The sequence below is a fragment of the Malurus melanocephalus genome, unplaced genomic scaffold (assembly GCF_030028575.1).
Source record: "Malurus melanocephalus ecotype Western Australia unplaced genomic scaffold, MMel_1.1 scaffold_2, whole genome shotgun sequence".
In the NCBI taxonomy this organism is placed as follows: domain Eukaryota; kingdom Metazoa; phylum Chordata; class Aves; order Passeriformes; family Maluridae; genus Malurus; species Malurus melanocephalus.
This window is the reverse complement of record NW_026623234.1, coordinates 5,744,896-5,767,551: the sequence shown is the minus strand read 5'-3', so window position 1 is coordinate 5,767,551 and position 22,656 is coordinate 5,744,896. Positions and strand designations below refer to the sequence as shown.

Below are 22,656 nucleotides of genomic sequence, written 5' to 3'. Positions count from 1 at the left end.
GGGCTTGGAGCTTCCACCACTGTATTTACAGGACAAAAGCTTCATTTGGTTTTGTCCTAACTCAAATTGTTTATTTATCTGAGCCCCTTGCCACTTACTTGCATGCTTCAGGTTGTGAAAGTCTTCTCTTAGATTGTTGCTGTCCTGTTCTAGATCAATGRAATAACCAAGTCCAGTTGTTGCACCCAGTTGCAGTAAGTTCCTTGTTACTTTTCCATATACAAAGGTTTTACTTACAATGGATTTGTAGTCATCCCTGTTCATAGGTGTTCAGGTGTTTTGTCACTCAGCTATACCCATCAGAGGTGTCACAGTTTATAGTCTATTTGYAAAGTAGCAGCCAAAGGTTCACAGAGACTTGCAGAGTGGTACTGGTATAAAGGAGGCTGTGTGGGATCAACTCTGCCTCTTATTGACTCTAAAATTCTTAATATGAAGGTGTGATTGAGCAGCTGCTTRTTTTAGAAAGCTCTTGAATAATTCCTTCTTGTGAAGAAGTGAAGCAATGGAGACAGAAACAATTTAAAATGCTTGATAAATAGGTATTTTGGAAACTTACCTCTRTTAAAACCAGGATGAAGCTATGTGGGCCTTTTACATGAAGGGAGTGGAAGTTTAGTGTGGGCATGTGCTTTTTAGGGAAGCATTGCCTCAGATTGCTTTTCTTGATTTTAGGATGAAAAGAAGCGTTTCACTGTGGCCCTGTTGAGTCTACGACTCCTTGCCAAGTTCCTGGGCTTCCTTGTTTTCCTGCCCTATCGCACTGCAGAGCAGCCAACGAGAGACTTGCAAGATTCTGCACTGGCCCTAAGGAACCAGGTAAGAAACTGAACATGGACTTTTGCTTGACAGGTGGTTTTTCTAGTCCAAGGAGGATTATGAGTAGTCTAGCACTTTTAAAGTGAGTTGGGGTGATATTACATGGTTCTGTGTCCCTGCTGCATGTCCTGGGGTTGGGAAAAAAGAATTTATGCTCTCTTGAATAGAGGGAACAATGCAGTGGTAGTAAGGTACAGAGTCTTCTGTTATTTCTGCTAATCTGGGTCTGCTATACCAAAACTTTCATCTAGCTAAGACAAATTGTATTTATAGTGTAAAATCCATCTATCAGTCTGACTTTGTTAGTTTTGCACCTGTCTCTCAGCARTATGTCATACTGAATGGAAGCATTAGACCTTGGCTCCACTTTGTACATAGTCAGGCTTTTAGCTTTGCTTTTGAARGTCCCAGTGGGACCTTTGGTTGCAGTCATAGTGTGGTGTTAACCTCTAGTCTTGTGCAAAGAAGTGTTTTCATTAGCCAGAAGTCACCAGTATGGAGGATGAAATACCAGAAAGAAAAGTGAAGATGCAGATAAAAGTTTTTCTATGAATATCAAAACATAACTTCAGGCTGCTGGTTTAACTTCTCTTGTCCTTTAAGATCCTGCCTGTACTGGATATATTAAAGCTTCTGAGACAATCTATTCGGGATCAACGTTCTATCCTCACTATTCCTTGGATTGTGGAGTACCTTTCCCTTGTGGATCATATTGCTCCTTTCCTTGATTATTACAGGAAAGTATTTGGTCTYTTGCTGCAGGTGTACAGGTAAGAGCCTGGGAAACAATATCTATAAAGAACTTTTCTGTGAATGGTTGATTATTTATGTTTGAGAATGCATGCTGGCACTGGTTTGAGATTCTTATAAAAAGCACCTTCTTTGTTTTTGTTTTCTTTTTTGTGGTGCAGATCATGCATACTTTTTATCTTACATAAAGCTGTAAAGAGAGCACAGCCTAAACTTGGGGACCAATATTTCATTCAAATATGTGTCTTTTTCATTAAGTAAATAAAAGTCTCTAAATTCCACTTGATCACTCTGCTTCTGCAGCTGTGATTAACCTTCAAGGTTCAGCTTGAATTTTGAACTTAAACCTACAAGGTTTCCAATGCCTAAATAATTTGCTAGTTTTCTGTCCTATATACATGAGGAAAATTTGAAGCACATCCTAGAGAATGGCTTGTCTAGTGTAATCTTAAGACAGAATATTGTTCAGGTACATACAAAAAAGTAGAGCTCACTGTCTTTAGGCAGACATGCAAGGAATGTGTACATGGTGATGGATAGTGTAATTAGTAAGKGAATGGTTTGGGAAGTTTTCCTTTAATGAAAATTGAGCTGCTGAAAACTAACACTCTCTCTTGCTGCTTCTGCTGCATGGCAGGTTAATGGTCCTTTCTGAAGACAAGGAGATGAGTTTCCTGAACAAGCTGCTGATCCTTGCAGTTCTGGGTTGGCTTTTTCAGGTAGAGTCTCCTGTGTGCATATAACTCTTCTCTGAGGAAAAAGCAGGGCACAGAACTCCATGCAAAATAGTGTTGAATGAATKAAAACAATTCAAAACAGAAGTTTGTTGTTTTGTTATGTTTTTTTTACACTAGTTTAGGGTTTGAAGAATAACTGTATTTCAATAGAGAATTATTTCCTTTAGTGGAATTGTGTAAAACAACATTTTTTTCTGATAGGAATTCCAATTGCATCTGAAACACATTCTGTACTTTCCATTTGCAACCTTGTAAGAAAATTATCACCTGATTCCTGTGTRGRCTGGAAGCTCTTGTCACAAAGATGRTGTGCTAGCTGTCAGTCCTGAATTACTGAGGAAATTATTATCTGATAGAGGGATGATGTGTTTTGCACTTTTAAAATTCTTTTGTGCCTCCAGTTGGAAGCAAGGTAACTACTTAGCAGGAACCTGCTGGAAATGTGAAAGGTGCTCTGTGGGGAGAGTAAAGAAGATGGCTTATGTTTGTGGTCAAAATAAGTCTTTATTTTTTATGGAAAGGTTCTCCTCAGGGCAGAGAATCCTTATGCTAGGGGTTCTATTTTGTGAGCAGTGGAGTGATGAGATTTTACTGTCCTCTTATCAGAAATGGTGGAAATTCCTGACTGCCTTTTGAGTTGCAACTGTTTTCTGTTTCAGGTTCCATCAGTCCCTGAAGAGTTGTTTTTTACTGCTGACGACAGGCAGGAGAGATTTGTGATGGATCCTGGGACATCTGCTCAGGCTTTGGTGAGTTAGTGCAGCAGCATGTCCTCAATCTGTGGGTGAGGATGGACTTATCACTTCCTCAGCAACTGTAAGGTTTTATCAGGAATTTGGCTTCAGGGCAGSTGCACTGAGCATGTGTAGAACAATGGATGTGATGCCCAGTTTGTCCCAGTGCCTCAATTGCATTGCATCTGTTTTATGGGTTGTGGACTCTGTGTTACAGCTCTGGGYTTTCTGTCAGGCAGGAGTCATCTCACCTGCTGCAATAATTTGCAGGGCAGGTGCCAAGTTATGCTGGAGAATCAGAGGCTGTTTTCCTGCAAGRTGAGCTGATGGAATCGTAGCTCTTCCCAGAAATCAGCAAAAGTAAGGGTGAACAGAAATAGGAAAATGGGACTGTAAGAGCAAGGTTGCTGTCACCTGTTTTGCAGTGTCATGCTAAAGGATACCTGAACCGAAAATAGTATGAGCAAGCAGGAAAGGTGAGCTTGAGGCATGTGTGATGTTTCAGATGACTCCCAGACATGCAAGGAGATATATAGTGTTCCATGAAAAMGGAGTATGTATTCTATGATTCATTGCCTTGGAGGGTGGGATGTGAAGTTCCTGTGGCCCTGCCTGTGCTGTTAGTGCTGGGGTGACATTTCTCCACAGTGTGCTGTTCAGTGAGTCTGGATGAAGGTGGGTGTGAGGTGTAGTACACAGATGTGCCTCATTTATTTTCCTGCATGGAAAGGCTTTTCCCTTACAAGTAGAGGCTGTGGCAGCAGTCCTGGCTCCCATCTTTAACCCAGCTTTCAGYTGGGCTTTGATAGTGCTCAGGGGCAAAGACTGAGCTACACTGGTAAAATGAAGAGCAGCTCATTCTGTGTTACAGGCTGGACTGAACACCTGGGCTGCAGAGTTCATAATTTTACTGTGTATTTGGAATCCAGCTATTGTTTTCGTGGAAAGGTAGCCCTAAAACCTGCCTGTGACCCAATGTATGGGATTTCTGACTTGAAGACTGTTTCTTTWCTGCTGTATCCTTTCAGCATTTCCTTCATTTTCTTACCAGGACTTTGTACCCTTGGTGGATCAGCAGTTACTTTATACCTGCTGTCCCTATCTTGGTGAGTATTTTGCTTATTTTTTTCTATATATATAAAATATATTCGTATGTATTTACTTACTGTATTTCCGCTGCCAGGCAAAGATGAAGAATCCTTTTGTACCCTGGTGTTATGTCAGGTTGTTGTTTGAGACAGACAGATCTATGAAAAGCTACCAACGGTAAAGTTCCTCTCTGTAGTCTATAGTAGAGTCCCAGATGGTGAGATGGTGCTCTGCTTCTTGGGGCTTAGTAGGAGAGCTGTGTGTTAAACCTGCATCATGAAAGCTTCTAGGGTTGGATAGGTTGTCCAGCTTTTTTCCCAGTATTTTCTCCGACTCTGTTGGAATTTTGTGTAACTCTGCTTGCCACATTGCCCTATAGACTTCATGGTTCTTGCTTGCCAGACAAAAAGAGGAATGCATCAAAATGACTGCTCCCTCATTGTTCTGAACAAGTCCCATATACTAGGGAGCTTTCTGGAAGCTTCCTCTTTTCAGAGCCTTGCCTGCCTTGCTGTGCCCTGCCAGTTAAATGTGTAGGGTGGCCTCTCTGCTCTTCTGAAGCTTCTGCTTCTGTAGAAGCTGAGAGAACCTGCTCTGRGACAGGACTGGCAAAGTGAAAGTCTCTTTCTTGAGTTTTGATATTCTTTATTCTTTCTCCTTGCTTCATGGGGTTGGTGACTGCTTTTTGCATGTTTTCCTGTGCAGGTGAGCTGCGTAAACTACTTGCCTCTTTTGTGGCTGGTAGTGGAGGGAAAAACGGTGGCTTTATAAGGAAAATCACTCCCACAGCTGCAGAGTCCTTGGCACCAAAGGCTTCTGTCACACAGCGCAAGCTGCAGGTAATGAAATTAGGGAGYCACAAGGGGAAAAGGGGCAGGAGGAATTTGCTTGTGTGAGTGTAGGGTTATACAGTGGTCTGTTAATGCCAGGGAAAGAAAGAATGGAGCAAGACAGCAGGGGAATGTTGTGTTTAACAGCCAGGTATCCCTACTCCCTGTTTTTCTGTTACAGTTGTGGGGCTGGGATTTGGTGTGGGTGCTGAAATCCAGATAACTTGCAGTTGGAACAACTGGTCTTAATATTCTGTTTCCCTCTTCTTTATCATGAAGTGTTGGTATGTTTCTCATATTTTGTTTTGGTTAGATTATAGCCATGCTTTCCACCAAGAGGAGTACCTGCATAGGAGCCTACAGGATTACCAGCCTGTAATTAAAAGAGAGGATCCTCCCTTTCCAAAACAAGCCCTATGTGGTGCCTCACTACTAGCAGGCACTGTCAGAACTCTCCTGTTCTTCCCTTAACTCTTGTAGCTTCAGAAACCCTGRTAATGAGCTTTGGGTTCAATGGTTAGAAGSARTTAGGGAGTTAATGTACTGGGATGATGACTGMTACAGTAGCAGGAAGTTGTAGTGTAGGCAAATTGTGTTTTTTAGTACATCCCCAGATGGAGTTCTGTCCGTTCCTGTGTGATGAGAGGAGTATCTGGGTGCTCTAATCAATTGTAGCACTTTCTCTTGAACAGATAGAGTTGGAACAGGCCTTTTTCCACAACCARCCTCCTTCCCTACGGAGAACCGTGGAATTTGTGGCAGAGCGGGTGGGATCCAACTGTGTTAAGCACATCAAGTAAGTGCTGGTCATCTGTTCTGTGACTTAAGAAGTAACTTTACATTGTAATTAGGCAAATTTAAACTTGTGTGTATGGGGGAAAGAAGCGTCCCTGGGAGTGTGCTGTGTAGCAGAGCACCAAGGCTGTGTAACACTATAACCAGCAACATGTGTGTGTGTAGAGAGGAATTTGTGCAGAGATGTAGAGAGGAGGGTGATACAACTGTGGGACACTTTTAATGTACATGTAGTGCAGCATTGTGAGACTTTGTAGCTTTTCTAGAACATTCTTGCTAAGATATGAAAATCTTATATCAGAAATTACCTCTGGAGGTCACTCGATCCAAACTCCCGCTCAAAGCAGGGCCAGCTTGCAGGTTAGATCAGGTTTAATGGCACCTTTTCCATTTGGAAAAGTTCCCATCTTTTAAGTATGAGGAATTAGCCAACCTCTTTGTATCATGTTCCAATGCTTAATTTTCCCAGGCTTTGTGAAGAATGTTTCCTTATATTCTATCAGAATATCCATTGTTTCAGCTTGTGCCTATTCCTGCCAATCTTTAGCAGTGCTTTTCCTGGAAGAGTTTTGCTCTGTCTTTTCCTTCTCTGTCTTTCCTTTGCTCTGTGACTTTTCCTTCTCCCTTCAGCTTTTTTCTTGTCTCCAGGCCAGGTGAAACTGACTCCCCCTCATAGGCTCCAGCATCCCCGCTATTTTAATAATTCTTTTCTTTTCTCCTGCAGTTTCTCAAATTGTCAATGGCTTTCTTATCCTGAGATCCCAAAGCTGGACACACTACTCCAGATGCAGCCTCACAGTGATGAGGGAAGCAGTAACTTCCCTTGACTTGCTGGCTGCACTGTTGCTTTTGTCAGCCCAGTGTAAGGTTGGCTTTCTTTGGACACCCCTAACTCACTCACCTTGTGTTCTGGGAACCCCAGGTCCTCTCTGCAGAGCTGCTCTGTAGCCAGTAGACCCCAGCCYGTACAGTCAGCCCCTTTCTGCCTCTTTTCACAGTCCTCCTGTGTGGCAGCCCTGCGCTCCAGCTTGTGAGCTTGCTCACAGTTTGCACTGYTCTGTTGTCCAACTTGCTGAAGACATTAAATGCTATCAGCCCCTAAGGAATGGTGATTGTAGTGGTCTGCTGTTGACATCTTTGAACTTCTGAGCACCATCAATTGAGCACACAAGGGTATTGCTGCCAGAAAGGAGACCTGTAACCAAATTCGTTTCTAGTAAAACCTAAAGGCTTTTGTCTCTTGACTCTTAGTACTATTTTGGTGTCATCATTGCTGCTTTCTTCCTTACATACAGCAGCACAATTACATAAATGCATCRCGATTGATTCATTTTTAGCAGAGTGACTTACATTTGAGATGGGTATCCCCCTAAACGGGGAGAAGAACTGGGTTCAGTTAGTGTGCACCGTTTCTTGTATTGATTTCAGCCTGTCTGATTGTTCTTGGTTTTTTTGCAGGGCAACATTGGTAGCAGAGTTGGTTCAAAGGGCTGAAACCATGTTGCAAGAGAAAGTGAAGGAGGAGGATGTTAATCATGACAAMCTTCTTGAAGAGGTGTGCGCTCAACTGTATGAGGAAGGGGCCCAGGCACTCATCAAAGGCAGAGAGTAAGGAGGAAAAGTTACTTAAACTTGTGCCTTCCCATCTCWTCTTACTGCAGAATCTATAAGCCTAATTTAGCCTGGCCTGTCATGCTCAGGTTCTGGTAATTATAAACCATGCCCTCTGCTCTTCTTAGGGTGAGTGTCTGCTGTGCCTCCCGTGGTTAATGCTGTGTTTGTGAGAAGGAATAAAGGTGCTGTGTGTCCCTTTGCATCCAGCTCCAAACAGATGTCCACTGCAGCTATTTTATTTCCCCTCTTTGGAAATTTGACATTGCAGCTCGGTTGCTTGTCTGGGTTCCCTTGTCAAGGGAAGCTTGACCCCTTCCTTGTCTGATTCTTTTGGTCTGATTTATTGCATTGGTACATGATGAACCTCTGAGTGTTGTTGAGAGARCCTCTGAAGTCAAGAACTTTGACTAATCCTGTGGCACACTTTCTTTCTTCTCTTGCAGATTTTGCAAAAAAAAAGGTCCTGAGGCAGTAAGGGTGTTGTTGCCAGAAGAGACATCTGCAGCAGTATGTATTTTCACTGAAACTTATTAAAAGCCTTGGCTTTAAGTCTGGATCATTACCATTTTCCATTGCTTCACTTACCTCTTAATAGCTCAGGTCAAGGGAATGTATTGATGCCCTCATGGGAGGACTGATAGATAGCTAAGGAGAGGCACTTCTTACATCTGCTGCTTCTTACATGTGCTTCTTACATCAGGCTGCCCTGCATCTTCTGGGTAAAGTGATACTCCAGCTCGTAGCTGACTCTTGAGGCTAGAGTGTTATATAAATTGCATTCTTCTAGCAATGATAATGCTTTCAGTTTAGCATGAACTTCCACAAGTGTTGATGAGGTTTGGAAAATCAAAACAAGTCAGTGGTGTTGCTCAAACCAGCAGTTTCCTTAGAGGTGGTGGTGCTCAGTTTAATTGTTGCATGCCAAAGTGAAGCTTTTTCCCTCCAGACTCCCTTCTAAATTTTCACTGACTACAGTGCTGTGGCTGATAGTAAATCTCCTATTATTTGTTGCCTTCCCTGTAGGTTTTAAGTAGTGCAGAAAACATTGCAGTRGAACTGGCTACCGAGAGAGCCTGTGGCTGGCTCTCTGCCAACATTGCAGGTGAGTCTTTTTACCTTGAACTGGGGTAACCTGTGCATTGTACTCCTTTCTTCTGAGATYAAGGGACAGACACTGTTATTAAGTACTTGGTCCTACTCATTTTTCTTTTAGTTGAAAGCATACATTTGCTCTGTCCCTCCTTGTTTAGGAGTAACAGGAATGATTTCTATCTCTAAGAACCTTCTTCAGGGATCTTTTGGACTTGGCCCAAGGTAGTGATTTTTAGTTTTGGAGTCTTGTAGAACGGTGAGAATAAATGCTGTGGAAAACTTCTTCTAATATAATCTAGTCTGAAGTTGTCTTAGCACTTACAGTRTGTACAGACAGCTGCTCTCTCCAGCCACCTTATGGTTCACACGTGCAGAATGCTTCTGAAATCTCCTGTAAAACAAACACTTCTTGGGCTTGGGTGTATTTTCTGCAGGCTGAAGGCAAGAACTGCTCTGGCAGTTCTTCAGAATCTCTGAAAACCCATATTTTCAAGAGGTTGTGCCAAAAGTCTGGGGARGAATGTCCAAGTAGCATTTGCAGCCACAGGAGTTTGGTGTTTTGGATGCTGATCAAAACTTATTTTGGTAGAAGACATATGGCTTTTATGGGCACAGTGGTTGAACTGGTATGATCACACTGAATCWGCTTTCTGCTTTGGCATTGCCTTCTGGCTTAGCTACTGTGTTTTTTAAACCCTMTGAAATATTTTGATGGGAAGTGAGATGAGTTGCCTGTGGTATCTGGCAATGATAGGTGGCTGCCTTCTAGAGCTGTGGGTTAGCACACCCTCTCACATTAGATATAGTGGGAGGTCAGAGACGGGTTTGAAAATGTGATCTTTTTCTCTTGGTCGCTGTGGTCCTTGGARTGAGAGGCTGAGAGGGTTTGGAAATGATGCTCTGCTTCACTGGAGAGAAAAACTGAAGCAGACAGGATTTGTTCCCTGTTCTCTCTAGCACTCATCAAAAGGGAAGTGAAGGCAACCTTCAACAGAATGCTGAAAGTCCCAGGATTTCCCTTGCCAGGCGAGGATGCTGTGGAGTTGAGAAGGGACTGTCCTTCAGGCTGCCAGCATTGTGCTCCATTTCCCTCCCAGGTCATCAATGAGATTAAGGTACACAGTATTTACTTCTGGCTTGCCCCACCTCCCTTTCTGTTTTTCACATGGTCCTTTTTATTTAATTGGTTGGGTTTTTTTGTGGTTTGTTTTTATTGTTGTTTTGTGGGGTTTTTTGTTTGTTTATTTGTTTGTTGGGTGGTTTAGGAGAATGTTTTGGYTCTAAGGAACTGGCTGTGGAGAGAGCTTAGGAAGCACGGTGGAAAGTTCTCAGTTTTTTTCAACCCCTGCTTGCTGTGTCTAGATCAAGAACTCCCTGTTAGGAGTGCTGTCTCAAATACAGGATTTCTGGTAGCATGGCAGTGGGGCCTTTTTGATATGAATAGAATGGAAACCCTAGTGTGTACACTGTAGTATTGTGTACAATTTTGCAATCATTTAACCTCTGTACCCCATGAGGAAAAGAAGAATTCTGAACACCTCACTTTTTTACCATTATGTATTCTGCCTGTTTTTTTTTGCAGCTGCTTGTCTGCTTGACAGACAAGTAATGCTGGTTGTCACTGTCATTGCTTTCCCAGCAGTTGTGTGAGAATGCATTCACATCCTTTAAAGCTTTCTGCTTGTGCTGAAATAAAAAGAAGAGGGGAAGTTGTGAGTTGTGAGGAAGCATCTGAGTTGATGCTGAAGCTTCCCAGATACTATGAGAGAGCTCTGGATTTCTGTAGCACTTCTACCCTGAGCTTGCTGTGCTGTCAGATTTATCTAGAGCTTTCAGTGCTGGTATTTTTAAGGAAGAGGAACGTGTTGCCATCATTCAATTTTATTTCATGACATTAGTGAGAACTGTGCTGGAAAATGAGATCTTGGTAAGGCTGTGAAAATTCAGCTTTAGTCTGTCTTTATGAAATACATATACTAGCTTGGGTTTTGGCTTTAGTGAGGACCCAAGAACTGTTTATGAGCTGCTCTGTCGCAGGTCTGAAGATCTGTTTGTGGAAGAGCAGGATRCTAATGTGTGGATTACTGTTGTCTTTCTCACCAAGGATGTGCTCTGTGTTGCTGTGGGCCCACGGGATGAGGGTGAAGTGGTTGACTGTGTGTGGCTCGAGTGCTTGCTGGGAAGGTTGAGTCAGACACTTCGCTGCAGAAAGGTAAAAGATGTAAAAAAGCAACAAAACCCCATCTTGAATCACTTTGAGCTGTCTCAATATCTGTAAAGTTGTTAGTTTGCCTGCCTCATAGTTGAGTTCAGTTGAGTGTTTTTTTGTTTGAGCTGAAATGTGGCAGTGTTACACTGCATTTTTTAAGACTGTAAATCTGCTTTATACTTCAGTTTGCATTTGAAAGACAAAAAAAGGTTGTATATAAAAAGGGGATTCACTGTCTTTAATGATCTCCTCTTTACAGCTCTGTTTTTTTTGTTGTAAATTGCCAGTTCTTCTCAGGTATTTTTATCCAGTCTGCAGTATGGGACAAAGTTACAACCCTTTTTTTGTGTGTTCCAGTTCATGTGTCCCACATCGGAACAGCAGCTGGCCAAGTGCACGGTTGAGTTGGCTTCTTTGCTTGGTGAGTCAGTTATGATAGGCTACTTAGGACTGAAATGTGTTATTAMAATTCTCTTAGATCCTTGAGGTCAGAGATTTAAGTATTTAGAGCTCATGGATATTTGATTCTCTTGGTGTCATTGAGTCTGCAGATTTTTTGCTGTCAATATGGGTGGTTGCTTGTATTCCCTYCTACATTTTGCAAAGCAGAGTTGTACAGTGACTAACAATCCTTCAGATCTGTTTCATGTCTCCATTGTTTTTTATTTATTGATACCTTCATTTACATATGGGATATGCTTTCCAGTATTTCTGCCTTTGAGCCCAACTGTCTCGGGCTTTTTTTCCTTTAAAGTAAGGGCCTTTTCCATTAAATTATRCTTTTATGGCTTTTTAAATGGAAAGAATGGAAGTAGCTTGTTTTCTGTGTATTATGACTTCTGTAAACATTTTCAKTTTGGTTTTTTTCCTCTTGCTCTGATGTGTAAATACAGTTTTTCTCTGAGCAGGAGCTYGTGATCTCAATTTCTTTTCTTCATGGGCGACCTTCTAATTTCCTGATTTTAGAACCTGCTTTAGAAGTTCTGTACATAATTCATTTTTTCAGAAGGCAGTTCACATCTGCATACTGTGAAATTTATTCTGGGGGCAGCAGTGTCARTCTGTCCTGTTCCATTAGACTGTACCAGGGAAGATCTGGTACCTTCCTTCTGTTTATGTTCATGTGCAGTTAAACACTGTTCAGCTTTACTTTTACTGGTGTGACATCGAGTAACTTTGCCTGTAGTCCAAACTATGGACACCTGTTCCAACTGCCTATAGATTTAAATGTTTTACTGTGTTACTCTTCTCTCCTTTGCAGTAACACTTAGGTTCTCTTTGACTAAATATTAGGCTGACTTTCAACCAATTGGTATTCTTTGTCTGAGGAATATAAATCTCTTCCTATGCCATATTGTCTGTATAGTTTCAAAGCTCATAATTTTGCGTATTTCCAAAGTCCATTCCTCTTAAGTTCGCTGGTTTGTACTCAGTGTGCTGCTGAACMAAGATGATGACTGTAAAAGGAAATAACTCAGCTGTAGGAGTTCATTTTTCATCCTTTCCTTAGTTTCAGATCGTGTTCCTCTGAGTCCTGGGATCAAATCCCCAGAGAAGAGCCCCAAGGAGCTGCGTGTAAAGAACAATCCCACCTGTGGCCTTCTAAAACTGCTGTTCTCCGTCTGGAAGGAGGACTTTGGAACATCTGTGCCTGTGCAGCTGATCTTCAGCAAGAAGAACATTGGTTATTTGGCAGAAGTGGAGCAGCGAGAGGTAAAGCCTGTTCTGATGTGTGAGCTGGGCTGCCCTTGTGCAGGAATTCTGCCCACCCACAGTGCTCACTGTGCTCGTGTGACTGAGGCCAGCAGGCTTTGGTCACTGCTGGCTGCCACTGTTTGTGTGGAGCAGTGAGAGGAGGAATGTGTACAACTTGTCAGGGATTGTCCCCTGCCTKGGGGGCTCTWGGGAATGCACAGTTTTGCTTAGGARCCAATGGCAAAATGGCCCATTTGGCCTAGGATATTGCAAGGACTGGACACACGTGGCTGTCCTTGGTTGCATTCTTGTGTCTTTTATCAGCTTGCAATTCTGCAGGCATGTTGGTGTTGTAAGCATCCGAGCCAAAGCTGAAAATCACCCTATTTAGTTGCAGGCTAAACCCAGCTTATTTCAGAAGTAAAAGAAATAATTTTCACACTGTTCTTGATCAGGCAGGAATTAAATACTTGGTGTGTTTATAAATTGAGAATTTTGAGACTACAGTAGGATACAAAGTATGCAYTAAAGGAATTTTTTTCACTCATTTTGGATGTTGCTCCTGTCATAGTCACACGCAGATAGCTAATGTGTTTGTTCATTTTCTCCACATTCTGATCCAAAAAGAAAAGTGTGAATTTTATATGGATAAGGAAACAAGCACAAAATTAATTTCCTTTTGAGTTGTTGATATTTTCTTCTCTCGTGCAGTGGGATTTGTTCCTTTTCTTGCTTCATGGTCTTAYAGAACATGGACTAATGAGAACTAGTGAGATCCAGAGCTGCCTGCATAGCCTTGAAGAGCTCCCTTGGCCCTCAGTAAGTAACTGGATGTGCATGAACAAAAAGTGAAATAAGAAGTAAAGCTGTATGAACAGCCAATCCTTGTATTTCTGTTTCATGTAGAGAAGGCCCATAACCTTCCCATCTGTCATTCCTGCTTAATGCAAAGGAAGGACTGGCTCATTGCTGATGTTTGGCTGAAAGCTGTGCTTGTATGAATCCAACATTGCCCATGCAGTGGAAACATTTCCAAGACAATTATAAACCAGTTTGGAGACAAGCTGGCTCCGTTACCAGCTCTCAGTTCTAGCTGAGTGTCCTTGTTGGGTTCCAGCTGAGTATGACAGATTGTGGAGGGTCTTAGCTGACCAGTCTTAAATGTAAATCCCTGATGCCTCCTACCAGCAGAATGTGAGAAGAGTTGGAATGTTCTAGAGGAGTCTCACTATTCTGGCCACAGTCAAAATGTAGGACTCCACCCAAATGTCTTGCTAAAAAGGGACAGTGTTTCAAGGCTGGTGAGCAAGTGTGTGTTGGAGCTGTTTAACCTTTTAAATTGGGCAGCGATCTTATGTGGGAAGAGTGTGGGGGTCAGATGTGACACTGAGCATGTCTGCAGGCACTCATCGTCAGTTCTGTAGCTTGCCTAGGTTTTTGTAATGGAAAACCATCAAATGTTTAACCTTGTAATGTTCTTCATAGAAAAATCAAGTCAGCTTTTTTTGGTAATATTTGTTAATATGGGTTCTCTGGTTTGTATCTGTTTGTTACAGGATTTCATAAAAGACCTGAAAATGCTGTCCCGAGTATTTGTATCAGAACATCAGATAGAGGAGCCCAGGACTAACCCCTCTGAGCTCACCAGACAATCTCTAGGTRCTGTGGCCACACACAGTTAGCACAGGTGGACTCTGTGGACAAAAATTACTAACGAAGATGCAAATGGAATTTTTAGCATTTCTGAAAGCTCTTTGCTGGGAGCACACTGAAGATAAGAGGTCACTTTGTGCAAAACCTGCACTGGGCTTTCTGTCGTGGACATTTTGCCATGGTGTCTCTGCTGAAGGATCTACATCAGCAAATGGATCTCCAAGTCAAAAGTCCTTTAAGCACCTTGATTGTGTCTCAGAGCAGCTGTTCAGACTCAGAGACACTTTTTGTATTTGTTCAGCAACAGGCTGTGACCAAACGCAGGAATCAACTCAAGTTACTTTGTGATCAGAGAGATGGTTTCTTGGTGGCTGTCTCTACCCTCAACTCAATGTGACTTCTCACGTTGTCTTTTAACAAAGCCTCTACAGTCAGGGGAAAGAAGAGGTGAACCTATACGACACAGAGATGTGCCTATATTTATTTTTCATTGTAAGCTYAGTGTTGAAGGTTTGATTTTAAGTGTTTTTCCATCTCTTGTTGGAAACAGTACTTGTAATTTCCCAGGGCTTTTAATATAGAAATAAGGGATAAAATATCTGTTTATATTTTTTACTGAAGACAGTATTTTTAAGACACTTTTATATTTGTGAACATAAATGGCATCTGGCTGCTATTCACTGTTTTTTTGTAATTTTTCTTGCCTTGAGTTTGGGTTTTATCAGTCAGGAAGTKCTGCAGCAAGAAAACTACAGCCGGGAAGAGCAAAGTAGTGAAGAAGCACTGTGATGTTCCCTGGAGAGTGGGTTTTGAAAGGAGCCCATTTCTTAGAGGACGCTGGATATTCTCTGCCCTTACAGACAGATTGCCACCAAGCCTGTGACTTCCTGTTCACACCACTTTTCCTCACCTGTTTTCTTGAGCTGGGGTTTGGGGCAGGGACTGCTGGTGAGTAGAATATGTTTAAGTGCTCATSAGCTGTCCCATGGGGTTCCCTCCCCCTGCCCCACAGCAGTGAGGACATTATTTCCTGTTGTCTGGGAGTGTCCCATTTGTGTAGGTTTCTCCAGAAAGCAAGTTCTGTATTTAAGAATAGCCTCTGGACTAGATGAAGCCCAGGACTGCTCAGCTTGCTAATTAACTAACCTCTTCCCTGTATAAGGTRAGAGAAGGAACATCTTGGAGTCAGTGATTCAAAAAAAAACTACAGACAGGACTCATTAGGTAGAACTGTGGTTTCTGTTAAAATTCAAACCATGTGGTTCAAACCATGACAATGTGATACGAAAGAGAAATCATAGAGGCACATCAGTGTCTGAATTTTTTGGTGATTTTTCTTATTTACTAAGCACTGTATGGAAAGATTTCACAGGTTCCATCTGCATTCCTCATTTTAGGGATTTTCTGATTTGAATGGAAGAGTCYCTAAAAGTAGGCATGCTGCAATACAAATACAAATGGAACAATTCAGTACAAATTTGACAGCAAGTTCACTGTATCATGCCCTACCTGCTCCCTGAGGCTATTATGTGATGTTTTGCTGCCGATCTCATTTGAAATTATTGTTTGTCATAATAAACATTATTAAATGTCTTGTGTTCAGGCTGTCAATATAGAACCTCTTGGTACTAGGCTGAAAAGCAAAATGAGGACCTTGCCAAAAACCATGGGGCAGATAAAGTACAGTACAGACCTCCAGTCTGGCCTGTTGTGCTGCCATTGAAATAGAACTCTACTTTGTTATGTAAGGGAGGGCAGAGTGGTGGAAGGGGGAAGAAGCTGGAATTCCTATTAATAGAAGAAAAGGTTCTCTTAGCTCTGGCACTAATTTTATTTGGGATCATAAAACTGTTTGCATAGATATCATGGCCATTTTCATGAATTCAGCATGCTGGATTTCCCCTTCTCTAATGCAACATGTTTGGAAGTTTTTAAGGTGAACAAGCCCCAGGAGCAGTTTCGAGCAATCAGAGAATGCTGTTGTGGGGCAGGAGACAGTTCAGCAGTGGGACCCAGCAGGTAAGAAACACCTCTGTTTCTGTGTTCTTATGGCTCAGTGCAGTGACTCTGGTTCTTGGGCATCCACAGCCTCAGGCACATGTGTTCTGTAACACCAGACACCCCAGACTGCAGCCAAGTTGTGTAACAGGACTCAGGAAGAAGCTCCAGCTACTGTCTCCTTTTTTAAAATAACTGAAAAAAAAAAAAAAAGAAAGAAAAGAAAGAAAAGAAAGAAACCCCTTTGCTTGGACAAAGCACTGTCCCAGGACCCAGATTTAAGCAATGACTGACTTCTTGGTTCTCATACCCAAAGTTCATATTCTGTGCCCATTCCTCAGCAGGTAAGTAGGAGACCGACATCTGTTATCACAAACTTGCCTTTRTATTGTTTTTCTTTCCAGCACACTTCCATAGATGGGTATCTCAGCTGGAGCAAAATAAGGTGGGCCACATTTTCTTGTGTAGAAAATATCATTTATTGTGGATATGAAAATAGCAACCTTGATTTAGGAGCAGAGATGCAACCCTAGGTGGTACAATACAATTGGTTTGATCATCTGCTGCTCAGCAGTAACTTACTGAAGAAGTTGGTTTTTGCCTGTTGTAGCTTACCAAATTGGATATCTGCTGGGCTTTTGTTTCTTCCTTCCAAACAAACCAATGCCATACATTACCAAGTACCATAAAATGTTGTATTTGCAAAAGAAAACATTCATATAAATAGGCTTTTTAGTATCAATTGAAGATTGTATTAAAAAAAAAAAGTTACGTTAATTCAATACTGATAAAAATAAAACTTAGCTTTGATAGCATATAAAAACACTTCAAACCAAGCATATATAAATAACTTAATTTGTAAACATAGAAAAAAATATTAAGTATATATAAAAATAAACATCTGATGCACTGTACAGTAAGACACTATCCTTCATAGGCACTGGCATCATTGATCAACAGGAATCCCCCGAGATGTTTTTCCTACAAAAACTGCTTTATCACTAGTGCCGTGTCTAAAGTAAAAGAAGCAAAGCACTGAGCAAATCTTTAGTGGGTTGCATGAAGACTCTACCTTCTCTGGACATCTATGGAAGCAGCACTGGGGACAGAGCCAATATCCTGTGCTGCTGGTTCTGCTCATTATTCCTGGGGCTTAAATGTACAGCCTTGTTCACTCTTCCTTCTGGGTTTCCACTGAAGGGGGGACATTGACAGGTTACAAATCTGGAAATCGCTCAGTTGCAGAAAACTTTTCAGTTTTCGCTCAGTTGCAGAAAACTTTTTGCCAGATTACCCATTCTTCCTTGAGGGGTGTGTAAGATGTGTGATGCTCTAAGTGAACCATGCTCAAACTGACTCAAGCTTTTAGGAAAAGGCCAAACCTCACCAAAAACAGAACAGTAATATATTGGTGTTAAGATTGTAACCATGATTATCCGAAGATGAAACAAAGCAAATTTGTAAGTGATAAGGTTTGGATATCCTACCTGATCGAGTCTGAGGAGGAAGCCGTGGGCTGGTATGTATCAAAACTGCTATCTTCTTAAATATCTTTTCATTTAAGACTCACCATATTAGAAACCTAGAAGTAACATAGAAGCTGAGAGCCAAAATTACCCCTGTGCAAAGATGTAGTAAACTAGATCTTGGCTCTTGAACTCAAAGGTGGAAAGGACAGCTAACTTCAGCATATACTGGGAAAATGCTCCCTGTACTGAAAGTAACTGGTTAAAGTAGCAAGCACTGACTGCACTAGGGTGGATGCTCGAGTACACATTTCTCACTTGACAAATTCAAGGCAAGAGCTTCTTGAACAATGTGGAACTTCTTTTAGCTTATGAAAGCATAGCATAGCAGCTTTTATTGCTTAGATATTCTAAAGTGATTCTGTACTGTTGTGCTGAAGAATTAAATGAAGTTATTTGGATATTTGAGGTGGTCACGGTTTTGTTTAAATTTAGGAATATGKGAACCAGCTAGGGATTGTGTTGAACAAACATGTAAAGCCTGACAGCAGGAGAGTTGGACTGTTTCACAGAAGTCCCATGAGGTAATTGAATGGGAAGAGTCTGTACTTGCTGCAGTGAGACAGCTGGTCACACTAGGAACAAAGAAATGTGGTAAGACTGTGACCAGGCTATRTTTTCAGCTCTTAATGCATTTGGGTCCAAGTGTAGAAGGGCTGATGAAAAAAGCCATTGTTGAAAAATGTTGGAGCTACTCTTACTTGCAGGATTTAAATTCTAGAAACAAGCTGATTACTGAGTGCTACCCTATCCATGACAGTGTCACTGTTTAGAGCTGTTTGGTTTCTTTATTTCAAAGCACCTGATTTTGCAGCACAGTAGAACTGTGTCCTGAGGTATGGTGGTGTCCACTGATGCTGCATAGTGGCAATCTGAAACACCGTACACTGGCTGCAAGCAGTCAGCCAAATACAGGAAAARAATCTATCCAGGGTGGAGGATGACCAGTGAATATTGCACTGCTTTAACTTCCCTCTTCAAGGTGAAGGAGGATAGGCAGCCAGCTAAGAGAAATTATTTATCTGCACAGTCAGGAATTCTGCATTTGGTACTTATCATTAGGAAGTGGCTTTGCAGCTCTGCTCAAGAGCTTGCAAAAGGGCTCAGGCCACAYAGATACTGCTTCCAGCCTAAAATTACTTAAAGAAGTTGATCTCTGAAGCCACTTGGAAACAGGAATTACATAATACACTCTATGATTCTTGTAAAGCAAAGTCTCTTCCTCTGCTCTTTATAGAGCAGCACACTTCTCATCCCTGGAGGTTTTCCACTRCTGTCTCCAGGACAGGCTCCCCACRAAACTTGCCGTGTTTCTTCTAAAGCAGTATTGGCTAAAACAAGTGAGCCTTTTCTCTGGCTGTACTTCCATATAGTCCAGCAGTAGCACAGGCTCCTCAGGTGAGGCTTGGTGGGGGCTGCCTTGGGAGGCAGCATTTTCCATGTCCCTTTSTGGCTGTCAGCTGCTCCTCAGTGTCCAGCAGTGTCCCAGCACGGAGCAGTGAGCAGGTGAGCCAGSCGAGCAATGACCAGGGGCTGCCGCTTGGCCATGGAGCTCAGGAGCCTGGCAGGGATGGCCGGGGCACCAAGATCCACCTGCAGCAACCAGAAGAAAAGCTGCATGTTGGGGTTTGCACCTGCTTTCAAACAGAATACTTCTACAGTCTGAAACAGCTCTGTAAACCCAGTAGTTTACAGCCAAATACTATCATAACTGTGTGATTTGTGTCTTTTCCCTCTCAGTACTCCACAGGCTTTCACAGCTTTGCTATTTGATGTTGCTCCTAGCAGGTATGACCCACTTGGCTTTAGTTTGAGACACACAGTGTTACTGAAAATGTATATGCATATACTAAAGGGCAATGTAAAATGAATATAAAATTTTAAAATGCATATATACATTTCATCTATGCCTTGTAAAATTCATGTGCTAATTAATGCTAATCTTTAAAATTTATCAAGTTTTAAATAGATGAATTTAAAGCACTAATGTAATTAATCTCTACATAAGCATTCATACAAATTTTACACATTAAGGCATTCTCTTCTGGATATTTTTAAATACTTAGTACCACTGYCTCAAAGAGAGTCTGCTTTTCAAATGAGTCTAAAAAATGGATGAGAAGATTTTAATTTTCCTATTATTTACTGGAATCCTAATCTTGWCTTCTCTTTTGTGTCTATTAAGTGAAGAATTAATGACTTTGGGTAGAAAAATGTACAAAGTATTTTCAGGCATTTTGAAAATAGTATAACCCAAGGTGGACTTCCTGTGTCCACAGCAAGATGAAAATGCAAACAAGACTCCCCATGTTGGCTCACCACATGAGAACACAACCTATGCTAAAATTGCTAATAAACCTTTATGGAAGAGCTTGGCATCCAAGGAAGCAGCTTTGGATGTTGTGAAAACTTGGGAGCACGCACTTAAACACAATCCTAGTAAGATTCTCTGCATTGCTAGATAACAGTGTAAAAGAGAGGCAACTTGTGGTCACTTCATGAAGTTCATGGAGCATAGAAGGATTTCTTTTTGTTGCTTACCAGCTCTTAAGTGTTCTGTGTAACAGCTTTTTGCATTCACAGTTGGACATACAGCAAAACCTTACCTGTGCCATGTAAATAACTCTGGTGATCTCTCTTCCRTTCACTATGTCAGGTTCCAGAATCCAAGCACTTGGCAAAATCTCCCCTCTCACTGCTTCTTTACAAGGGTGAGGCATGGATGCATCATAGACAGACTGAATAGCCAGGACAGACAAGTTCTCCTGCACACGACAAAGTGTAAAGATGACAATTTGAAAAATGTTATGCAAATAGCAATGTTTTCTTTGTTTGCCATGAGGCCTATTTCTCCCATGACTTACTAAGAAGAGTAATAATGCTTTTTATGTCATCTCTTAAACATGTTTTTGTCAAAATCCTGTGTGTTTGTAACCAGAATATACTGTGTAATACTTGTCTAATGGGGCCTGGTTGGCAATTGCCATTCACAAGAGGGTTTTACACATAATTCACTTGTGTGATACTGGCATGGCTTTCCTTGYTGTTACAGTGGTGCTTCTGCAAATATGAAGATTGACTTTTCTCTCCTTTAYCCATAAACCAGGATATCAGAACAGCTCCTCTGTGCTGCAGAGAGAATGTTCACTTTACCTCTTTGGCTTCCACAGTAATGCAGCAGAAATCCCGRGGTTGCTTTAGGTAACACAAGGAGGTATCAGTCACTAAATATACTGGGGAGAAAAAAACAAGAAAGGAGAATTAACAATTGACAATCTAATTGACAATTTGAACTTGTCAATTTYCCCATACCCCTTACCTGCAGATGCATCTTTTATTTGACTTGACTTGAGCCCTGGGAGGAGAGCTGTAGTTCATACTTAGTAGTATCTCATGTAAAATGCTTTTTCAAGCCACTTCAGGTTTATCTTCACTTTCTAACCACTGTCTCTAGCTGCATTTCTCAGCAAGATATGTTTAATATCATCCTTACTTTGAAAAAGTCTTGCAAAGCTGAAGTTCCCATATTGAATAATGAAACTGTTTACGTACACTCAAAGAARTGAAATGAGATGCCTCTGCCTTCCTTCCTGGCTGCCTACATTGTGATGGTGATTGTTGTGTGTGAGGATACTCACCCAGGTGAATGTGGCTGGTCACCTTCTTGTGAATTCGGGCTGTGTTGATAGAGCTGTCGTACAGATGCCTTTTGCCAGGATCTCTCACCAGGCCCCACACACAGGGCAGAGGTCTTTCTATCACTCCTGCTCCCAGAAACCCGTGCCTTGTTGCTGAAGGGAAGACTTTGTAGTACACCTGCACCTCTTTTTCTGTRCACTGATACCTGTCAAAGGCAAATGAAAGGTGTTTGTCCACAGGAGGGCCAGGTACAGRGACAGGCCTCCTGTTATACACACCTGCCATAAACTTACTTCCACCCCGCTGCTGCTTGGCACGTGTAGAGGTTCCTCAGGTTGTGAGAGCATGCTGCCATTACCTTAGAAAACAATGACAAATGACACCAGCTTAACTCAAACATTGCAGCCAACACCCCACTCTTGTGCTCCCCATGGMTGCAGCCTGGCTCCCTTTCACCCATCCTTTAAAGCTGTTCGGTGTGWGCGTGTCTGTACTTGGCAAATAGTAAACCATTGGTGATGTAGGGCAAGACTTGTCCCACCCATTTTTGCTATGACTTCCAAAAGGAATAAGTGAAAATGCAGCTTTTGCTTACCTCGGTGGTAGCATTCGCCAAGATATGTTTGGATAAATCTTGGTATCCTTTTGTTGAAGAGGAGTTGACAGAAATAGTTAATCCATGAGTGAACCTACAGCTGGTGCCACTTGAAGGAAGAGGTGGCTGAATTCTGCTGGCTTCTGTGGGAAATCAAAAAGGCAAAGGGGGAATAAAAAAATTTAAGAAGGAACCCCACCACTATTCTTAAATTGTAGGGACTTAAACTCTCCATTGAAGGCCCCAGTCCATCTGATCTTAATGAAGGAGTGATAACACCCYTTGCCTAGATATTCTGTGTGTTGGTAATTACACTGCAGTTACATCTTGCAGTACTGAAGTTTTAATGTTTATTGCCACATGTAAGAAAATAAGGAAGAATAGACAGCTTAACTCTTGAGGCTAAAAATAAGAATTTGCATGTATAATTCTATTGCAGCTTTAGGCCCCCTACCCCTTCCTTCCTTCCTTCAAAACATTATCCTCATATTATCTCAAGATGCTGTACTTTTATGTTACCACWTCAAAAGAGCAACTTCAGAGGAAGCAAATCACCATTTACTTTTTAAGGAAATTCTGGACAAGCCCTGGCTATTGGTTGGTGGTATTTCTCTGAAGTCATGCAATGGGGCATCCTTGCAATACCTAGATTCAGACTGGATTTTGATTTGCGTAAGTGACAAATCTTATTAGGCTTTGGGATACAACTCAAAATAAGTATTTTGAGCATACTCAAAATGTATGTTTTACTTACCAAATGTTGAATCCTTATGTAACTGCTCTGATGTATAAAGCTGACTATTTCTAACAGCTGAACGACCTCGYGCATCTCTTGAAACCAAAGTATTTCCAGAAGAAATCTGATTAAAAAAAGCACAGAA

At 41.7% G+C, this 22,656-nt stretch overlaps 2 protein-coding genes across 2 annotated transcripts in view; one reads left to right on the top strand and one right to left on the bottom strand.

Annotated features, from left to right (window-relative positions):
* CDAN1 (codanin 1) overlaps positions 1 to 15,350 on the top strand; it is a 30,091-nt gene extending 14,741 nt beyond the window's left edge. Inside the window, exons 13-28 of the mRNA XM_057366150.1 lie at positions 676 to 819; positions 1,423 to 1,589; positions 2,207 to 2,288; positions 2,966 to 3,055; positions 4,092 to 4,146; positions 4,835 to 4,968; positions 5,652 to 5,755; positions 7,213 to 7,362; positions 7,812 to 7,875; positions 8,392 to 8,470; positions 9,418 to 9,575; positions 10,565 to 10,672; positions 11,027 to 11,090; positions 12,180 to 12,382; positions 13,076 to 13,183; positions 13,921 to 15,350. Coding sequence (XP_057222133.1) covers positions 676 to 819; positions 1,423 to 1,589; positions 2,207 to 2,288; positions 2,966 to 3,055; positions 4,092 to 4,146; positions 4,835 to 4,968; positions 5,652 to 5,755; positions 7,213 to 7,362; positions 7,812 to 7,875; positions 8,392 to 8,470; positions 9,418 to 9,575; positions 10,565 to 10,672; positions 11,027 to 11,090; positions 12,180 to 12,382; positions 13,076 to 13,183; positions 13,921 to 14,046 — 1,836 coding nt within the window. The 3' untranslated portion in view covers positions 14,047 to 15,350. The remainder of the gene's footprint in view (positions 1 to 675; positions 820 to 1,422; positions 1,590 to 2,206; positions 2,289 to 2,965; positions 3,056 to 4,091; positions 4,147 to 4,834; positions 4,969 to 5,651; positions 5,756 to 7,212; positions 7,363 to 7,811; positions 7,876 to 8,391; positions 8,471 to 9,417; positions 9,576 to 10,564; positions 10,673 to 11,026; positions 11,091 to 12,179; positions 12,383 to 13,075; positions 13,184 to 13,920) is intronic.
* A 909-nt stretch (positions 15,351 to 16,259) lies between these two features.
* STARD9 (StAR related lipid transfer domain containing 9) overlaps positions 16,260 to 22,656 on the bottom strand; it is an 89,001-nt gene continuing 82,604 nt past the window's right edge. The window contains exons 28-34 of the mRNA XM_057366172.1: positions 22,530 to 22,635; positions 21,776 to 21,918; positions 21,474 to 21,538; positions 21,180 to 21,385; positions 20,695 to 20,774; positions 20,148 to 20,306; positions 16,260 to 19,134 (exon numbers count right to left, since the gene is read on the bottom strand). Of these exons, the coding sequence (XP_057222155.1) occupies positions 19,009 to 19,134; positions 20,148 to 20,306; positions 20,695 to 20,774; positions 21,180 to 21,385; positions 21,474 to 21,538; positions 21,776 to 21,918; positions 22,530 to 22,635 (885 nt within the window). The 3' untranslated portion in view covers positions 16,260 to 19,008. The remainder of the gene's footprint in view (positions 19,135 to 20,147; positions 20,307 to 20,694; positions 20,775 to 21,179; positions 21,386 to 21,473; positions 21,539 to 21,775; positions 21,919 to 22,529; positions 22,636 to 22,656) is intronic.